General features: G+C 39.0%; 2 protein-coding genes, 1 long non-coding RNA gene and 1 other non-coding gene across 6 annotated transcripts in view; 2 read left to right on the forward strand and 2 right to left on the reverse strand.

The window, feature by feature from the left end:
• LOC126617443 (L-type lectin-domain containing receptor kinase IX.1-like) overlaps positions 1-9,973 on the reverse strand; it is a 62,611-nt gene extending 52,638 nt beyond the window's left edge. For both annotated transcript variants that reach the window (XM_050285506.1, XM_050285504.1), the window contains exon 1: positions 9,648-9,973. In XM_050285506.1, coding sequence (XP_050141463.1) covers positions 9,648-9,973 — 326 coding nt within the window. The remainder of the gene's footprint in view (positions 1-9,647) is intronic.
• The window catches only part of LOC126617454 (uncharacterized), a 43,698-nt gene extending 31,709 nt beyond the window's left edge, over positions 1-11,989 (forward strand). Inside the window, exons 2-3 of the long non-coding RNA XR_007621368.1 lie at positions 9,718-10,183; positions 11,841-11,989. This is a non-coding gene — a long non-coding RNA (uncharacterized LOC126617454). The remainder of the gene's footprint in view (positions 1-9,717; positions 10,184-11,840) is intronic.
• LOC126617448 (protein SUPPRESSOR OF GENE SILENCING 3-like) lies at positions 11,649-15,066 on the reverse strand. Of its 2 annotated transcripts, none has more exons than XM_050285510.1 (6): positions 14,847-15,066; positions 13,561-14,560; positions 13,144-13,438; positions 12,713-12,957; positions 12,284-12,441; positions 11,649-12,152 (listed from the first exon to the last, which is right to left on the reverse strand). In XM_050285510.1, exons 2-6 carry the CDS (start codon positions 14,557-14,559, stop codon positions 11,933-11,935), a joined length of 1,917 nt encoding a protein of 638 aa, XP_050141467.1. In that variant the 5' UTR covers position 14,560; positions 14,847-15,066; the 3' UTR covers positions 11,649-11,932. The 2 variants fall into 2 exon arrangements, with proteins under 2 accessions (XP_050141467.1, XP_050141466.1); XM_050285509.1 differs by having other exon boundaries at positions 13,561-14,574; positions 14,847-15,065.
• Positions 15,067-15,933: 867 nt separating this feature from the next.
• LOC126617502 (5S ribosomal RNA) lies at positions 15,934-16,052 on the forward strand. The gene has a single exon (XR_007621381.1). It is a non-coding gene; the product is annotated as a 5S ribosomal RNA (ribosomal RNA).
• The last annotated feature ends 4,970 nt before the right edge of the window (positions 16,053-21,022 follow it).

The raw sequence follows: 21,022 nt of genomic DNA on the forward strand, positions 1-21,022 counted from the left end.
GTCGCTATGATTGGCCTCAGATGTCGACACGTGTCGCGTTGTGATTGGCCTCCTGGTTGGAGGGAAACTCTTGTGGATCCTTGACGGTATAACGTTGACCGGTGCTCAGTAGTTTCGGGATTGGTCAAGTATGGTACAAAGACATACTATATTGTCACATATATATATCTAATCTAAAAAAAATATTGTCACATATATATTACTTCAAAACATTAAAAAATAAAAAATAAAGTTTGTCTTTCAAGTATTACATACTCCAAAATAAGAGTCTAATGAAAAAACATTAGTCCATTACTACAAAATACCAATGTTCAAGGACAAGCAAAATAAAGACAGTTGCATTTCAAGGTTGATGAAGCTTACACGTTTATATATGTTTTCACATTTTTTTCAGACATGTACATTAATAATTATGAATTTTATTTATTTTAAACTCCCTTAGAAATACTATTCATGGGGGTTTTAAAAATTCAAACGACGATGTACCCAGACTCAAAGCTAGAAGATGCGATCACAAGCATTTGCGCATATTTTCACATTTTTTGCACATATAAATTAATTATTGTAATTTTGTAATATGTTTGGTATTATTTAATTACTTGCTACTTTTATTTTTAATGTGTTTTATAATTTTTTTTAATTTCACTCTCTGCCTACAATATACTATTAAAATAAATAAATCTTTTTTTTTTAATTTTATATAGAATAATAATAAAATAATACATATTTAATACACAATATATACATATACACTATGACTATTGTATTTTATAGCAAGTTTTTTTTAGTAGTTTAGAAGATTAAAATCATCAAATAACCTTTTCTTAACGTGTGGAATCGGGTTACCCATATGTCACATTCGTGTAAATCTGTTAAGGATCCGTTATTAATAAGTTATTATCGTGTGACCAGATAACGACCCAATTAGTTATCGTGTTGACTCGAAACCCGTTATTTTCTTGTCAATTACGTGTTTTGTTAACGGGTTGTGTAAGAAATTGACAAGTGTAGGGAGGGGGAGGGGGTGAGCTTAGATGAAGTTTTTAGATTATGATAAAGAGAATGAACGGTTATGATTATGATATTCAGACGATAAATATACGTTAATCGTAAAGAGGAAACAAGTAGGTTCCCCATGGGAGAACACAATCATTATCCTTTTACTTAGTGTCGGTGGCTTGTTTTTGTTATGTTACATAGGGGCTGCATTGATAATCATTACCTTTTTGTTTCTACTTTTCAAAATATTTAATGGCAACTTGAAATTCAAAATACAAAAATGTTATTCTTACAACCTTGTTGTACTATCATTTGTAGAAATGAGACACACATGCGTTGACGAATCTTACCTTTGTTAAAGAGATAATAAAAATGATGGTACGATTAAGTGACAATAGTACTATCAAGATCGAAGAGTAGCGCGATGGTGATGGAGATTGGAGACCCATGGGAGACTACGTTGAAGGTCTATTTTTCTTGTCTATATATTTGGATTCTGCTTTATTTCGCTCGTAAACTAAATTTCTGAATAGATGACAGCTAATTTATTTATTTTTGTTGTCCGAATGGCATTGAGAAGGCTTGGAAGTTGTCGTTGGAACTTCAAAGTCATAATTGAGACTTGGGTTTCTATTCTGCTGATCTAGTCATCACCTTTGTTTCTCTTTCGTATTTTTTTGTTTGGTCAGAAGTTCTGAATGCAGGACGATGAATGTGAGCGTGACTCGGACAGCCTTTGACGATGACCATCCCTCTAACGGAATGATCTGTGTCCCCAGAGAAGAACTTTTCAGCCTGAAAATTGATCGAGTCAACACCCGCAGGCAACAAATCAAATTAGAAACAAATAACGAGGAGATTTTGGATTTCATAACCAAACACCAGATTATCAAAAGTAGTATCTAATGTTTACGATAAGAAGCAAATATCCAAAATTCGTGGTATTTTTGCTTGAAACTCATGTTCCCTTCCATCCTCTTTTAGTTTTGGGTTTTGTTTAACTGTGGATCTTGAACAATTTTGTATGAAGCTTCTGCTCTGGGTGTAAATTAAACTTTGAAATAGTTCGAGTATTGAAAGGACTTCACAATTCGAAATGTACAATTCAGTTTATCATTTGAAGGTAAAACTTTAGGTGCTCTTTCGTTGTGCATTTTTGAGCTGTGTTCCTGAATACCTTTGTGGAAATGATACTTCTCTTCAATCCATTCCTATTCGGCTTCAAACCCCCCCTTATTTCCTTACTGTAGCTTTAGAGTAATAACATCGCTCATACTAAAAAAAAATTTATGAGTAAAACATATAATCAGCAGAAGATGGTACGTTATTATCACTAAGGTAACAACAATGTCGTCGGCATATTTACTTCAAGATATTCACTACAAAAAATAAATTACAAAAATTTGTATACTCGTATAATAGAGTTAGATTAAATTTATTTTGGGTACAAAAGTGAGGCAGATGGAGAAGAATTGGATGCAGAAGATGAGGTGAACTGTGAAGAGATGGTGTTGTAACCATGACCCGAAGACTCTGTCTGACCTCCTTCCAAATCAATATTGTAACTCGATGAGATTGAAAATGGAATCGGAAGAGATACGTAGCTAGCCACTAGCATCTTTGATGGAAGAATAGACAATGGAACTTCAAAATTAAGCACTTGAATCGTTTGTTGTATTGAAGGCCTGATCGTGTAATCCGGGTGAGCACACCACAACCCAGCAATCAACAAACACTCCATTTGTTTATCATCAAACTCTCCACACAATTTAGGGTCAACTGCTTCAATGACTTTTCCTTCTCCATAAAGCTCCCAAACCCACTCCACCATATTGATTTTACTCCCTTCTGACTTGGGATCAATGGGTTTTCTCCCACAAGCTATCTCTAAAGCAACAATTCCAAAGCTATAGACATCTGTTTCCTTGCTAGCCTTTCCTGTGGTAAGATATTCAGGAGCCATGTAGCCCATAGTTCCGACCAATATTGTTGTTTGTGATTGTTTTCCATGGTCTACAAGCCGAGCTAACCCGAAATCCCCAAGTTTCGTGTTGAAATTTGAGTTCAACATGACATTGCTGGATTTGATATCCCTATGCAGCACGCATTGCTCCCATTCTTCGTGTAGATAGAACAACCCGGATGCCAAGCCTTGAGCGATTTTGTACCTTGCCTCCCAAGGTAATAAGGTTTTCGATTTGAACAAATGGGAATCTAGGCTTCCATCGGACATGAACTCGTAAACAAGCAGGAGCTCTCATTTTTCATGGCACCAACCGATTAGTTGCACTAGATTCCGATGCCTAAGTCGACTGATGATCCTTACTTCTGCCGTGTACTCCTTCATCCCCTGTCTAGACCGACTCGACACCCTCTTAACAGCAACATACGAGTCCAAGCCTTTTATGAACCCTCTATAAACCCCACCAAATCCTCCTTCTCCAAGCTTTTCTTGTAAGAATCCTAATTGGACTCAACTAGTAGTGATATAGGTGTGTCAACATGTTTGAAATTATAAATCAGTTAGGGTTTTGTATATGTGTAAAACCATGTCCTATAATTGAGGAGTTACATCCATCATGCTTTGCATTTTGAAGCACGTACTAGAACTATTTCCTCCACTACTGGAACTGAAAGCAACGGCTCTATAACCAACCTCCATGATAGATGGAAGTTGGGTAACCTTGCTTTATTTAAAAAGGATTCCCTACTCACAGAGAAAAGCTTCTTCGTTTTTGGGACTATCACCATAAGGACATACAGGTCTCCAAGTGAGTAGAAGAGCCTTTTGCATCGTGTTCATGGCCTCTGCAGGAACGAATTGGTGATCTTTTGTATTCTGCAGGTAAGATTACACTAATCTTGCTGCGTTGTGTTCTAGAGTTTACTGTTAGTTTTAGGGTTAATTCCAACATTTGGTATCAGAGCCATCTAACAGGCCCTAGATCCAATGCATTATTTCCAATCACTCTGAGAATGATTAGATTCATATTTGCTGGGAAAATGATATATATAATTCTTTATTTTCCTAACTTAACGAAATTGGTGTGTATATTTAAATACATGTACGCTATTTCAAGCCTGCGTTTCTTGCCATTTGAAGATGTTAACTGGTAGCATTAAAACTTGTTCGGACTTGTTATATGAATTTGATTGATTTAAATGGCTGATTAATTCTTGTCTTACAAGAATATATTGGTTAAGTCTGACATGTAGGTAGCTTGAAATATTGGAGTCCCGTGATTGTAAATAGATCATTCAATCTTGGTCAATAAAAGTAAACTGGGTTCATCAGTGGGAGTAGAAGTTCTCTCTTGTGCAGTCATCCTTAGCTTCTACAGGTAGTATTTTCATACTTTTATCTTGTGGCGTTGCTGACAGGTTTCATATACAAGTAATCTTGTTATTAAAGTCTCACTCCAGAACGACATATATGTATATATATCGGTAATTAATGGCTTGCTAATGATTTCGACAATTGCAGGGCTATGTCTATAGTGTTACGTCGCTAACAGTTTTTTGGCCATCTAATGATTCATCTTGTTAAAGACTCCAATTAAAATAATCTTCACGAAAAAGTGGGATTATCAGGAATTTTATTTGACAAAAACTTAATTGTGGTTTATGGTTGTCATTATTAATAGTTCATGTGTATAAAGTTTTTGAGACACATGTTGGAAGGCATGATGATGATAAAGATAACTCATCGCAAAGGTTATCGAGACTAACGGCTTTTGCAGGAGCAACAACCATGATAAAGTATTCTAGAACAACTGTTTATATAATTTTTCACCAAAGTGAGAATTATTAGGAAGTTCTGTTCAATGTAATTTTTACATGAAATTGTGACTAACAGTTAATAACATGATACTAATCTTCCAAAGAAAGAAATAATGATTGGTTCAAACTGTGACTCAGTGTATAGTATTTCATGATTCCGTAAGGCAACTTTAGTCTCTTGTCCAAAGATGTGATTCAAGTTGAAATGTGAATTTTGTGAAATAGCTATACAAATAAGGATGTGTAATGCATATTTGGCAGTTTATGTTTCTTGCCCAAAGGTGTAACATAAATCTGTGTTTAATATTTAAAGTTGTTTCTCATCTGAGGTTGCGGAGTAGAAGCTTTTCTTTGGTTTCATCCATGACTTCTTCAAGTAGGTAATCATTCATCTTTTTACACTTCCAATATGTTGTTTGCTGTTGTACTCTTTGCATATAGGTAATGTCTTCTTGATTACACTATAATACATGTTGATATATATATATATATATATATTGGCACATAGACATTGGTGTAATGCAATTGTAGCTTAATAATTGAATCGTTGCCCACATGATATTTTATTCGATCAATTTCAAAGTGGGTCTTTGCTTTCCCATTTGTTTAATTGTAACACTCTTTTTGCTTTGAGTCGGGATCCAATTAATAATAGGTTTTTCTTAAACAATTATTGATGAACTTAGAAAGAAAAGTAATGAAACATATCAACTATATATAAAAACGACAAAGTTATCACATACTTGCATCAACTAAACAAAACACAGTGGCTTAGTTGACTTTAGGACCAGTGATTTGAAGGTTTGATCAAACTAGCATCTTAATTATAACAAAGGGATCGATGATCTTCTTGCCCAAAGGTGTAGATCATTATTTTTTGTTCAATTAGGATGGCATGGTATGAATTTATTTCAAAAAAAAAAAAAAAATTGTGAAAGCCTTGCCCCAAGGTGTTGAAAGTTTTCATGAGGTAACCCATGTAATGCGTGATCAAGAGATAAAGTTCTTTATTTTTATTTACGAATGCTTTTGCTATGAGCCTCATTATAGGTATGTAAGGGACCAATTTTAATGAAAGCATGAGATAGAAAATGTTTATATATATATATATATATATATATATATATCTTCATGAGAGATGTCGATGCACAAAAATTGCTTGGCAAATTATGTCTTGAATAAAGCTTAATCAATGGCACATATATGGACCATGAAAATGCTTGACATTTTGATATGTGTACGTATATGTGTCTTCTCCTACAATTCACATTTTCGTGGTCATTGGTTATATATTTTATTTGTTATAAATTTATAAGTAATCTATGCTCATAAAGAAATCTATGCTGGCAGTTTCTGGTTAGTCCACTTTGCTTGTCTCTTGGTTATTAATAGGACAAACATGACTTCTTAACTTGTTATATGAATAATAAGCGTCTCTGGTTTATTTTACATAACTTGAGGATTAGTCATTATATATATATATATAAATTAATTATAGTAAATCCTAGAGTAATTGGAACTCACTCGTGGAATCTTGTTTTGGATTTCTATTCTTTTGTGTTTAAAATTTTAAGCAACTAGTATGCCGAATTTTGGTGAAGCAATAAATTAATGAGTGTTTTGCCCAAGTAAGAGAATAAGTGACGAAATCTTGAGCTTCACACTCATTAACTCATTCAAAAGTTATTGAGTTCTAAAAGATTATGAGAGTTGTTCTTTGTGTTGTCCAAATCAAATTGAAAGTAAACTAAAGTTTTTGAAAACACATGTATTAAGTTTCCTTCTATGATGAATGCATGTTTAATATTCAACATCCATATGTGAGACAACAAATCAGTAACGCCAACGTACAATTAGCATGATCTACCATCCAAGTCTTGGAAACTAATGTACGCATGCATACGGCATATGGCATATACCACCATGGCATGAATCAAATGGAAAGTCATTATTTCCAATGCAATCAGTTTCAGGCTGTACAGCAAGTTTCATTAGTTTCATGTTGTACAACAAGGGTTTCATAATTTTGCACTAGAATTTGCTAAAATGGTGTAAGGAACCTCACCCTGATTCAAACTAGCATGACTCAAGTTGAATTATAATCTTAAAGATGACAACATGGTTAAATTGCGTGACTATATAATGTATATATGATGTTTATGTGCATTGTCGATCGTCTTTGTCTATTGCATATGGTTGCATTGGATAGTTACATGTTGGTCTTTATAAGGAGTGTGAAGCTAATACGAACTAATGTTTGATATCGATACAATTGTGGTCCAGTTGTTTCATACCGTTTGATTGTTTGTGGTATGGTTTTGTGTATCCATCATACTTGCTTAAATTAATATCAAGGAAAGATTGGAATATCTTGTGCATGAAAGATTGTGATACTTTTGTGACTTTTTCATTGATAATGTGATTTCTTGCATGTTAAAGAAACATAAAAGAAGTAAATAAATAAAATTATGTGGTAAGATGCTTTTGTGTTAACTAATTGTCGTAGTAAGGTTGCTCCCAAAGCATGCATATTTCAGAACTTTATCAAAAGTGTTGTTCCGTAATTACGTTATGATTAATTAAATTAGTGGGAGTGATAACTTTATATTTGTTTTGCCTTACATCTTGCAAATTATTATGTATTGTACTCTTTCGCCGTAAGGGTTCTTTCTGGTTTGATTAAAAGAATATGTGCAATAAATACACTTGGTGGCCAACTAGTTAGAATAATGGCTAATTTTACTACTTCGTGAAAGTGTTTTGGACTTGTGACTTCAATTTTTGAAGTAATAAGGAAGACTGTTATACGGTGATACAGGAGATCAACTTGTGAATATAAGGATGGAGATTATGACTATTCAAATAAGGATCTATATATACGGCTATTGCATTTTCACATAAGGTTGTTGCATACAGTTTGCTAGAAACGTACCACTATCGTGAAGCTTTATTATTAGTTTCAATATGCGAGATTAGTGGGAATGTTCAAAGAACATGTAGCAAACATGAGTGTGCATGATAGTTTTGATTCTATAGGAATGTGGGAGTAAAACATGCTACTGCATGAATTATAACTATTTATTAGTGTTGCTCCGAGTTTGTGTTTTGTTGTTTCATTCAAGCTTATATTCAATTGACACTATGGTTATTGATTCAGACTTATTTAAAGCAATTAATGTGGCCAATGATTGTTCCAAAGAACATATTGGATAAGTTTGTTTTGTGTAGGAAGCTAGAAATCAACTCGAAGTCCAGTGTTTAAGGATGAAAAGCTCTAAAGATAAGTCTGATTAAAGTGCATTGGACATATGAGTGTGGAAGGAAAAGGTGTGAGAATTGTAGTGATTACTAAGGTATGGATTGTACATATATGCATATGTCATTGACATCATACAGTGCGATTTTGAATATCATGATTTCAGGGTGCATGCAGTATTGATACATGCATTGTTTTTTGGAGTTCGATTTTCAAATGGTTACTGGTAGATGTGTATAGGATATGGATTGCGTGAAACTCACGGTGATCACTAAGGAATGATTTATAATGAACATGTTGTTTCAAACCACAACTAGTTAACGTCCAAGTGGGAGAATGTAAGAATCCTAATTGGACTCAACTAGTAGTGATATAGGTGTGTCAACATGTTTGAAATTATAAATCAGTTAGGGTTTTGTATATGTGTAAAACCATGTCCTATAATTGAGGAGTTACATCCATCATGCTTTGCATTTTGAAGCACGTACTAGAACTACTTCCTCCACTACTGGAACTGAAAGCAACGGCTCTATAACCAACCTCCATGATAGATGGAAGTTGGGTAACCTTGCTTTATTTAAAAAGGATTCCCTGCTCACAAAGAAAAACTTCTTCGTTTTTTGGACTATCACCATAAGAACATACAGGTCTCCAAGTGAGTAGAAGAGCCTTATGCATCGTGTTCATGGCCTCTGCAGGAACGAATTGGTGATCTTTTGTATTCTGCAGGTAAGATTACACTAATCTTGCTGCGTTGTGTTCTAGAGTTTACTGTTAGTTTTAGGGTTAATTCCAACATTTCTCCCTCATCGAAATTACCCGTGGATTGAGCCAATGTCTTGTATGAAAACTTCTTCGGACCCGTCCCCTTCTCGAATTCCTCATCGATCGAGTCGTTCACCATAGGATCCTCATCATCACTACTTCCCCCTGTTTTGCCCTTCCTCCAACAAATGCGCCAAACCAAAACAACCCATCAGCCAAAACCACACACCCACCAACAACCAACCCAACAACAAGTCCGACGTTGACCCCATTTCCAGGATCGGGCTCAACAATGGGGTTCGGCTCTGGCACAGGAACCACTGGCGGCGGCGCATCGTGCAGTTCTGTAGAATTAAAACTCCATGTGTTGATTTGAGGTATAGATATGGAATCCCCTGTAGCGGCAGAGAACCCAACAACAACATAACCCTGCAAGTACTCATTCAGGTCTACAATGTAACTAATATTCCTCCACACTTGGAAACCATTCACAAAACTAGTGTAAACAACGCTAAGATTTTTTGATCCAGAATCGTAGCGAATCCGAGCAGTATTTTCCTCTCCGGTTGTAATGGATCCATTCCAAGGCTTTGTCACATTAGACTTGAGAGAGTTGATGTCAATACCAACATGATCGAAGAAAGGATCTTTGACGGAAGTTACGTCATTCTTGTAGATATCAAACTCCACTGCCACAAAGGGGTACAGATTGGTCGACTCATTATTTGGCGGGTTTATGACGGGGAGGCCTAGAGCGCCGCCTCGGCCTACTGTGATGTTGAGTAAGGACCCCTTTGGCGCCAAAAAGAAGGCGAGTCCGTCGGCGTAGTCTTTATTGCCTTGGGAATCGATGACGAATGTGAAGTTTGTGGTGAAATCAGCGAGTTTTCCAGTGGCATTTTCGCGGAGGAGGAAAGGTTGAGAGTAGGTTGCTCGGCCGACGCTTTGGTTCTGTTGCTCGCCGACAATGCTTTTGGTCAGGCGGAGGGACGTGTCGTAGACGAAAGCATCTTCCTCGACAAATAAAGTGGGCGGGTTGTTTCGGAAGGGGGGGAAGTTGAAGGATAATGGTGATGCACAAGGGAGTAGCTGAAACAAGATAAGTTTGAGAAGGACAACCACCATTTTGAATAGTATGTTTGTAATGCTTTTACAGATAAAAACTGTGATCATCTTAAAATAAGCAGAAATTGTATAGTTTAATTTTTTTTCAGGGATTTTTTTCAGCAGCTCCCTTTGTTTACCAATTCAAGTCAAAATAATTTAACATGGAACTGAGCAATTGACTGCGGAAATGTCATTGGTCATTTCAAAATGAGCAGAAGACTTAGACTGGCTCCAATTTAGCGGTAGCGGAAGTTTTCTTTTGCGGAAATGTCGTTGGTCATTTTCAAAAGTCTCTAGTGCCTTTATGCATAATTAATAGGATTAAATACAATATACGTTAGAGTGACGCTATCTATACATATTTTTTATTTTTCACATATTATTTTTAATTTTTGACGGCCAGATTGAACGAATTGGAAAATATCAACAAATAAAATTAACAGTGACGTGTGTGAGATAAAAAAAAAGTGTACTGATAACACCAATAATATTTTATTTCATATTTTTATTTTTTTAAGAACTCTACGGTAGGAAGTAAACTTTATTATTTGGAAGATTCAAGTACTCAGGCATAAAACCTAACCCTCACTTAAGAAATCTTCTATAGGACGCTCCGAGTAAAACCAGGGTCATCCAACCAAACAAACCTACCATCATTTTTGTCCTTTGTTTTTTTAACAAACGATTTACTTGTTTTTTTTATCAAACGATATTACCTACCATCGTTAGATTAACACACTAAGCAAACCAATTAGCAACTCTATTGGCTAATAGACTGATTACAAAAGACATAGTGAAAGAGTATATCCATAATTGTACGTAATTTGTGTCATCTAAAAAACGTGTGGAGATTGCACCAAAGAGGTAAGAGAAGCATCTTGAAAATCATGTCATGTTTGTTCATTTTAACTATTTATTAGTACTATCCTATCAACTTACATCTTAGTTAGGTGCTACATCTCTTCGTAATATTTAGTGATGTTTGAAGTTCGGGTCTCTCTATTTGATAAAACATAAGTATTTATTTAGGGATAATGCTTGTGTTTCTCTCATGGGAGAGCTTACTTGTCCCTTATTGGCATGACAAGATTGGTTAAAAATTATATCCGAAATTAAAAATAAATTTTTTTTTTATTATTTTATAAAAAAAATTAATAATATTTTAATACTAATTTACTAAATTTTGGACCAGCGCATTTTTTATGAATGAAAATGCATTTAACCAATTACTATTGTCAATTACTATTCATTTGTGTGTATTAAATGAATTTTATGCCAGCGTATTTTTTAACGGTGGAATTGCCCTAATTGAACACTTCCCATTTCAGACGCTTTCACAGGCCCTAGAAATTCACCAAGGGATTGACCGACTTGCTCTAATTTAGTCAGCATCCCCATTTATTGAGTTGGGTTTTTCTTTTGCTGAAATGTCATTGGTCATGTCCAACGATCCAATTCAAAAGTTTCTAGATATGCCCTTTTGCATAATTAATATCTTCACTGCATATTTTTACTTATTTGGGAAACTCGAGGGTGGGAAGTAAACTTTATTATCTTTGAAAAACTTTATTATTTAATATCGAGCTCACCATTCATGGGAGCCAAACTAAGATCTCCCGTCCACAAATGAAGAGGAATACCACGAAATCATAATCTTAGTAGCTGAAAACAGCATTTTAAACCGAAGTGGGATACAAAATAGATTCTGCACAGCACAACACCACACAACCGACAAAAGAACTTCTGTAAGTGAACAGCAATTTCACGCCATAACTGAACAAGGATAATATTCATCGACCACAATTTTCTGGCATAGGTTACTGATGCTAAGTAACTTCAGATCTCTAAAATAGCACCATTCAAAACGTTTAGTTCTATGCCTTTTCCTTCTAGGTATAACTCGTGGAATCTATGATTAAACAGACCAAAAAAGAGATTAAAATACCCTAACTTTCAGTGACTTATAGCTGATGTGCCACTCTCTCTCCTCCAACTAAATGCACTGCAAACATCTAACCTTCAAAGTCAATTCGAAATTTCTTCAGGGAGATGCGGGGAATACTTCTCCATGAGCTGGGTTAATTTGGCATCAAAATCCTTCTCCAGTTCCACTTCTTCCTCCCAATGCCTCCGCTTCATTGCAGCTTTATCGTCATCATGAGCTTTCATCAGCATGTCCCGCTCTGCCACAAATTCTTCCATCTCTTTCTGTTGAGACTTGATGAAGTTTTCAATTTCCTCCGACCTATGGCCATAAGGGAGTATGGAAGATATATAAATCAAACTAAACCAGAAGCACCACATGGGTAAAAGTATTGAACCCCTACTAGGGGCCTAACTTTCTTTGGTCTACGCATATTCTTTATCACAAATTACCTGTATTTTTGTTCCTCGGCATTTGAAGGGTTGAGATATGAGTGCTTCACCTTGTCACGTTCCTCCTGCTGCAGCCTCTCAAAATTTTCTTCCTTTGCATCCCTTGATTCATGAATTATCTTGATCTGGTCTTTGAAAAATTGTTCTTGCAGATACATCTTTTCACACCAATAAAAGAAACAACCAAATAAATGAACAAGCCAATAAAACGAAACAAAAGAGCAAGCAAATCTGCTAAAAACAAACAACAAAGAGAGACAAAATATTCGGAAGCCACAAGGAAAAACAAATACAAAAACAAAATACAAACGATGGTAAACCATGCAACATAGTGAAAATACCAACTTCAGATCAAGCCATACCTTGACGCAAGTGTAAACAAGTTTCTACTCTAATATTGAGGCATAATTATCTGACAGTGAAACTTACCTCTTCCTGGTTCTCTTTGTGCTGCAATTTGGTCCTCTGTCTTACGATGCGATTTTCCTCCGTCGTCTTCCTGAGTTTTTCACTCACTATACCAAGAGATTCCTCAAGAGCTTTTGCATGCCTCTGTTCCTTAGCAACCCTGTTCTTAAACCACATAAGCTGTTGGTTGTCCTCACTCATTTGCCTGATTTGGTTCACGACCATCTCCTGGTACGATCTCATCTCAAATTTCAGCCTAGATTTACCTAATTAGTAATGGGAGCATGTAAGACGTCCATATATAACATTTCCAGGGATCTTAATTTGCAAAATAAAGTTCAATGAATCAAAGATAGAATGTGAACTTAAGAGATTTAAGTGAAAACTCATTACTTTGTACCCAAAATGACCATCACAAACACACAAGGTAAGGGGAAGAGAGAGGGACACACCTTGAGAATGCTGGTTAAAAATGTCCAAGTCTTCTTTCACTGCCATGTACCCATAGAGCTGTCGCTTCCCACCAGACTGAAATAAGACACGACGACGGTCCCATGCATCTCTGTCAGTTCCTTGCTCTATAAAATGCTTGTGCAGACGCTCAGCCTCTAAATAACCCCTTGCAGAGGCCTCAAAGATCAAAATGCTCATCCCACGGTGTCCTTGTGGACCATATGAGTGTCGAGCTCTCGCAGCAGAATAAGGGCTGAAATACTCAAGAAGCTCCTGATTTCCCATGCCAATCCACTGAAATTCAAAGCAACATAAAATGAGGACTGGAATGATACCAAGGCAAGGAAACCTTGGCTTTAGAAACAATCATGACAATGTAGACAGACCTATACAAATTTGAAAAACATAATTAATACCTTGTCATTGTCATCCTGCTCAAGTTTAGTGTTCATGATGACAATCATAGGAGGCCAGACGATTTCATGATCCTTTTCCTCATCTTTTAAACCTTTCCATTTACCAAAAGCTTCACCAGCTGGTATAACTGTAGTTCCCTTCCTCCTCAACTCTTCATCCAAAAGCTCTGCAAGCTCTCTATGGAGCATTACCCTTTTTGATCCCTTTGTTTTGGCATGTGTCATCAGGGGCTGCAGGCCTCGGTACCAGTCAATGGAACCAGGACCCCCTTGACATGCAGGACAGTGCCACTGCCTAACAGGATCATTAATCTCATCAACAGTTAAACTATCCAAGATCTCAAAGAATTTCTTGAACCATCTGCTATTTTTTCGAGTTTCATGGCTCTTTTCACTTGAATCCGAGTCAAACTCATCGCTGAATAGCTCATCGTCGGTATCACCCACAGCATCAGAGTTATCATCATCATCATCAACCGCTGCGGCAGCAGCAGCCGCATTGCTGTCCTTGTCATCTTTTCCGTGGACATCTTCTGAACCCTTGGGTTGAGTAACACCAGCTCTAGATTGCCAGTTCCATCCATGGTCCAGTGGAGGGGGAATCACATGTTGTGGGGCCACATAGCTGTTTTCAGAAACCCTGGCAGAAGACTGCAGCCTTACATTTCCTCTTCCCGCTGGTTTTCTCATATCAGAAGTTTGTGAAGGCCAGAAGTTTCCGGCACCCCTTCCTGACCCACCACTATTCCGCATAACTGGCTTCTGAGCATCAACCTGTGCCCAAGCTTTAGAATTAGAATTCTGAGGACCCCATTGTTTTGCAGCACTGCTTCCAGCTCTGTTCTTCGACTTCCTGGCAATTACCTCCCACTCTCCATCATCCTGGGCCGAGCCCAGGCTAACGTCTGCAACACAATGAGTCAACTGTTCAATCTTGGGGCTGCTGACTTCCAAGACATCTTTTCCCTTGAAATTTCCACCATTTCTTCTCGCACTCATCCTAGCAAACAATCCCTTTTTGGGAACATTGTTTTAAACAAAAAAACGCGGTGAAAACATAAAGTATGCGATGAAACATTGTTTTAAACATTAAGTACTGTAACATTAGGAAATATATGCTCCTAATTCCCAATCCTAAAATTTGATTTAACACTAAAACCCCCAATTTCTAATTTAATTTTCCAAATTGAACCTAATTACAATACCAAAATCTTCAGATTAAGGCATTAAAGCCTGATTCTGACCTTAGAAAGAAGAACAATAAACAATTAAGAAAAGATAGATACCTGGGTCAATCTGCAGCGTGTTGTCTGTCGCACACGCGGAAGTGGCTCCGTGCAGCTGCCTGCTGGCTGGGTGCAGTCGGCGGTGTCTTTCTGGCTGTTGAGCGGTGCGCCGGGGGCTGTCAGGGTGAGAGAAGCGAGAAGCGAGAAGCGAGTAGCGGTGAAACGTACAAGAAGAAAGGTTGACTTGAAGTCGCTGCGAACTGAAGGAGGCGTACGCGAAAGAGACCATACGAAGAAACTCTTTATTTTTCAGGGATGGGCCTCTATTAATAAACCTATATTTTAATATTTCAGCCCAAAACATTTTTTTGCAGCTAGGATGGGCTGACGATTGGGTTTGAGTGAAAAAGGTTTTTTTATTTTCCAAATAACAATAACCCGCAAAGTTTAAGATGTATTCAATTGGAATTTTGAAAATTTTTAATTATTTTAATAAATTTAGAGTATACAATTAGGATTTCAAGTTATCTTTGAAATTCGAAAAGTTTTCAATCAGCCACTTTTTTTTTTTTTCAAAGAGGATCATATTATAAAACTCGAGTGAAAACACCACCTAGAAAGCTCAGAACAATAGAATGACGGACAAGCTCAAAGAATGGCCTCTGAAAAAACCTAACCTGGAAGAAACCATGTGGAAAAAAATCCAGGGGAGGAAAAAGAGGACGAGCAAGCCAACAAAAGACGCAATACAGACATTAGGAAATTACAAACTTTGAATTTAGTAACTCCATAAACCATGGGGGCCTACGTCTGTCCAGAATCCGAAGCCTTGTTCATGAAGACCAAATCTCGCAACTAGATGCGCAACTCCATTTGCCTTCTTGGAGATTGCATGCAGAGCCAATTGCCAATCCTGAGATAGTTGTCTAACCTCGTCTACATAGTTTCCTTCCGGTGCTAGGCGCAAATCATCCTCGGTAATTAGACGAGTAGCATTCTACGAGTTAGATTTGACAACAAGAGGCAGCCAACTCACATCAAAAGTGACTTCAAGACCCACCTTCAATGCATAAATCTCCGTACCCAAAACTGATACAAGATTGGGGCTTGGCATTGCAACAGCTATAATTCTTTAGCTTTATGTTTTGGATGCGATCATACCAACTCACATGCACCGGATCCCATCAGAACTCCGAAGTTAAGCGAGTTTGGGCGAGAGTAGTACTAGGATGGGTGACCTCCTGGGAAGTCCTCGTGTTGCATCCCCCCCACCTTTTCCCACTCAGTGACTTGGATTTTCCAAGTCTCCAACCGAGAAGTTTTCCTCACTCGGAAAATTAAGGGAACACTACCCCAACCTACATGCTCCACTCAGAAAGCTTCAACATACAAGCTTCAACAAAAGAAAATTCAAAGAACTTAGCGAAGAAGGCTTTGGTGTATTTAACACAATACGTTGAAATGAAGGAAAGCTTATTTATTGATATCCCCGATAAGCTACAAATATGTACATATACATGAGTCAAAATAAACACACAAGAGGGAGCCTTCACAAAGGTTGCTTAGGAGAAGTCTCAGCAGTCGGTAGAGCCCCAGAAAGAGAAGGCACCGGAGGGGGATCATTTGGAGCCTCAGTACTGGACAGAACCCTAGAAGGAGGAGGCATCAGAGGTTGATCATTTGGAGCTTCATTACGCGGTACAGCCCCAGAAGACGAAGGCAATAAATGTCTTTGGAACAAACCCACAAATCTCTGATGATCAAGTAAAACCTGACCATCAGTTTCCTTCATCTGGTCAAGCTTCCTCTTCATGTTTGTAGCATAGTCATGTGCGAGCCGGTGCAACTGTTTATTCTCATGCTTGAGCCCTCTAATCTCTTGTTTGAGACTCATCACTTCAGCCGCCAATGATTCAACTTGGCGGGTTCGAGCAAATAGGCGTTGGGCCATATTAGACACAGAACCTGCACACTGAACACTGAGAGCTAGCGAATCCTTAACAGCTAACTCATCAGACCGTTTGGAAAGTAGTCTGTTATCTTTGGGAGTGAGAAGGTTCCTGGCCACCACCGCAGCGGTCATATCATTCTTCATCACGGAATCCCCAACGGTAAGAGGACCAGTAGGGGAGACGAAGGATGGGCGCCATATGTTGTCTGGAAAAGGCGGGGCTGCCTCTTCAACAAGGTTCAAGTCAAAACGACGGTCGGAGGGGCCAGACATTTTCAAAGGTGTTGAAGAGAGAAGAGGTCGGACAAATCAAGATCTTAGAAGTGCAAGAATGAAGCTTCTACTGGTGGAGATTCAAGTGTGCTTTGGAACTTAATGCCAGCCCCTATAAAAATCTGCACTCGACGGAGCTTCAGAAATCGAAGAGGCGCCTGCTCAGAAATCGAAGAGGCGTTTGCTTTCTCAAAAGCTGGGCTGCTTAGAGATCACGATGGTTGATCTCAGAAATCGAAGAGGCGTTTGCTTTCTCAAAAGTTGGGCTGCTCAAAGACCACGAAGGCCGATCTCAGAAATCGAAGAGGCGCTCGCTTTCTCAAAAGCTGGGCTCCCCAGAGACCACGAGGGCCGATCTCAGAAATCGAAGAGGCACCTACTTTTCCAGCCTTGTCAGCACCTGTCACACGCACACTCAGCTTTGCGGAAATTATGGGCATTTTGTCGAAGACTCCTGGGGAAGTAGAAAACACATGAATCTTACTGTTCAATCACCCACTTCCCACACGCAACAATAGCTCATGGGTACCACAGAAAACTTTGCCAAAGTTCTCTGCCAAAGTTGAGCACGTGAAGCTTGCAGCTCCCACTACATCGCTTTGACCAAGAAGGGTAAAAGAATAGCAAAGAAACAGCACTAACAAAGTTTAGACCCATAAATTTTGAAGGTCTAACTACCATATTATTACCCACAAGGGTAAAGGAACAGTACCACTGCTGGATAATTGGAAAGTCCCTGTGTGTCAACCTCTGTGCTTCGTGGCAAGGTAGGCTAGCAAACATGCCCAACCTTTACTCACATTCGAGAAAACACTCCCAACAAGATTGCTTGCTCCAAAATCGAAGAGGCACCGTCCTCCGAATCTCGAGAGCCAGACTCCCAACATGACTACTTTCTCAAAATCGAAGAGAGGGTAAAGGAACAGTACCATTGCTGGATAATTGGAAAGTCCCTGTGTGTCAACCTTTGTGCTTCGTGGCAAGGTAGACTAGCAAACATGCCCAACCTTTACTCACATTCGAGACAACACTCCCAACAAGATTGCTTGCTCCAAAATCGAAGAGGCACCGCCCTCCGAATCTCGAGAGCTAGACTCCCAACATGATTACTTCCTCAAAAATCGAAGAGACACTGCTCTCCGAATCTCGAGAGCCAGACCCCCAGCATGATTGCTTTCTCAAAAATCGATGAGGCATCGTTCTCCGAATCAATCGAAGAGGCGCTCGCTTTCTCAAAAGCTGGGCTGCTCAGAGACCACGAGGACCGATCTCAGAAATCGAAGAGGCACCTACTTTTCTAGCCTTGTCAGCACCTGTCACACGCACACTCAGCTTTGCAGAAATTATGGGCATTCTATCGAAGACTTCTGGTGAAGTAGAAAGCACATGAATCTTACTGTTCAATCACCCACTTCCCACACGCAACAATAGCTCATGGGTACCACAGATAACTTTGCCAAAGTTCTCTGCCAAAGTTGAGCACGTGAAGCTTGCAGCTCCCACTACATCGCTCTGACCAAGAAAGGTAAAAGAATAGCAAAGAAATAGCACTAACAAAGTTTAGACACATAAATTTTGAAGGTCTAGCTACCATATTATTACCCACAAGGGTAAAGGAACAGTACCACTGCTGGATAATTGGAAAGTCCCTGTGTGTCAACCTCTGTGCTTCGTGGCAAGGTAGGCTAGCAAACATGCCCAACCTTTACTCACATTCGAGAAAACACTCCCAACAAGATTGCTTGCTCCAAAATCGAAGAGGCACCGCCCTCCGAATCTCGAGAGCCAGACTCCCAACATGACTACTTTCTCAAAATCGAAGAGAGGGTAAAGGAACAGTACCATTGCTGGATAATTGGAAAGTCCATGTGTGTCAACCTTTGTGCTTCGTGGCAAGGTAGACTAGCAAACATGCCCAACCTTTACTCACATTCGAGACAACACTCCCAACAAGATTGCTTGCTCCAAAATCGAAGAGGCACCGCCCTCCGAATCTCGAGAGCCAGACTCCCAACATGATTACTTCCTCAAAAATCGAAGAGACACTGCTCTCCGAATCTCGAGAGCCAGACCCCCAGCATGATTGCTTTCTCAAAAATCGAAGAAGCATCGTTCTCCGAATCTCGAGAGCCAGATACCACAGACCACTTTTTGAAAGTGCTCTGACAGAGTTAAAACATGTGAAACTGACAGCTCCCACTACCGTGCTATGACCAAGCAGGGTAAAGGAATAGCATTACTACTTGTTGTTAGGGAGACTCCTATATATGTCGACCTCCATCCCCAACGGACAGGCAGACCTGCAAAAATGCTCAACCCTTCATCATATCTGAGAGGGCACTCCCAACGAAGCCTTTCGAAATATTCAGCTTTCTTTCCCCCCGATAATACCTCTGCAAACAAGCTATACTAGAGCAAGAATATCTCATATCATCAGGGTTAAAAGCAAGAGTATCCCATATCATGCTTTTCCCCTGTCTTTTCCTTTGGCCTTGTTTTTACCTGCAAGACAAGGAGAAAGAGAGCAATCAGTCAGCACTTGGAATCAAGCTTCCAGCCAGGAACTGACTGCCTGGAACCCCTTACCTGATTACTTACCTGCCATTGCTCTCGAGTACTCATCTTCAACATCTTATGTTTCCAGGGAAGATTCCGCATCTGCTTGAGGAACAGATAGGGCAAGTGCGAAGGATACAAGGAAGCATGTGGAGACAAGCGTAACAGCACACGTGCCGATACATCCATTACTCTGTCAAAAGCAAAAGTATCCCATATCAGCAGGGTGGAACGTACTCTAGATTTGATGGACTTGTTTTGACCCTCAAATTCTTCAGTCGGCCTTATACTCTGGAGGAAACCAGAAAACCCTCCAGCTCAGTTCAAGAATAAGCCTGTGGAAAGTTACTTCTTCAAAAGCAAAAGTATCTCATATCATATCTTCTCATTTTTCTTCTCTTTATCCTTCATGCTGCTGCAAGATGGGGAGAAGGTGAACAATCAATCGGAGCTCTGATTGCTTACCTTGTCTGTCACCTCTTTCAGCAGACCCCCTAGCTCGGCGACTTGGGGGACTCCTACTACATGGTTTGTATCGCGCTTGACCAAGCCTGAAACTACAAGTAAGCTTCAAGTGAAATTGATACATTACCTTGTGCATCTCCACCAGTTAAAGATACCACCCATGGATGGAGGAAGATTACTTCCAGAGAAGATGCCACATCTACCTATGAGACAGATAAGGCAAGTCAAGACGACACCACACTCCGATACTTAGAAGTTTCGTGATTACGAGATCATTCTCCCACAATATTTCCTAATGTCATTTGTACTAAATCATTCACTTGTACTCACTAAAGGAGAGCTTGAACCTATGTACTTGTGTAAACCCTTCACAATTAATGAGAACTCTTATATTCCGTGGACGTAGCCAATCTGGGTGAACCACGTACATCTTGTGTTTGCTTTCCTATCTCTATCCATTTATATACTTATCCACACCAATGACCGGAGCAATCTAGCGAAGATCACAAAAAGCGACCGTTTTCGCTACCTAGGATCTATCTTGCAAGAGAACGGAGAATTAGATGGAGATCTCAACCATAGAATACGAGCTGGATGGATGAAGTGTAAGAATGCATCCGGCGTGTTGTGTGACCGTCGTAGGTCACTGAAGCTCAAGGGAAAATTTTATAGGACGACAATAAGGCCAGCGATGTTGTATGGCACAGAATGTTGGGCGGTGAAGCATCAACACGTACACAAAATGGGTGTAGCGGAGATGAGGATGCTTCGTGGGATGTGTGGGCATACGAGAAAGGATAAGATTGGGAATGAGGATATCCGAGGTAAAGTAGGAGTAGCCGAAATTGTAGGAAAGATGAGAGAAAATCGGCTTCGGTGATTTGGACATGTGCAAAGAAGGCCGACTGACGCTCCGGTTCGAAGATGTGACTACGGGACAGAGGTTCAGGGCCGAAGGGGTAGAGGAAGACCTAGGAAAACTTTGGAAGAG

The sequence above is a fragment of the Malus sylvestris genome, chromosome 3 (assembly GCF_916048215.2).
Source record: "Malus sylvestris chromosome 3, drMalSylv7.2, whole genome shotgun sequence".
Lineage (NCBI taxonomy): Eukaryota > Viridiplantae > Streptophyta > Magnoliopsida > Rosales > Rosaceae > Malus > Malus sylvestris.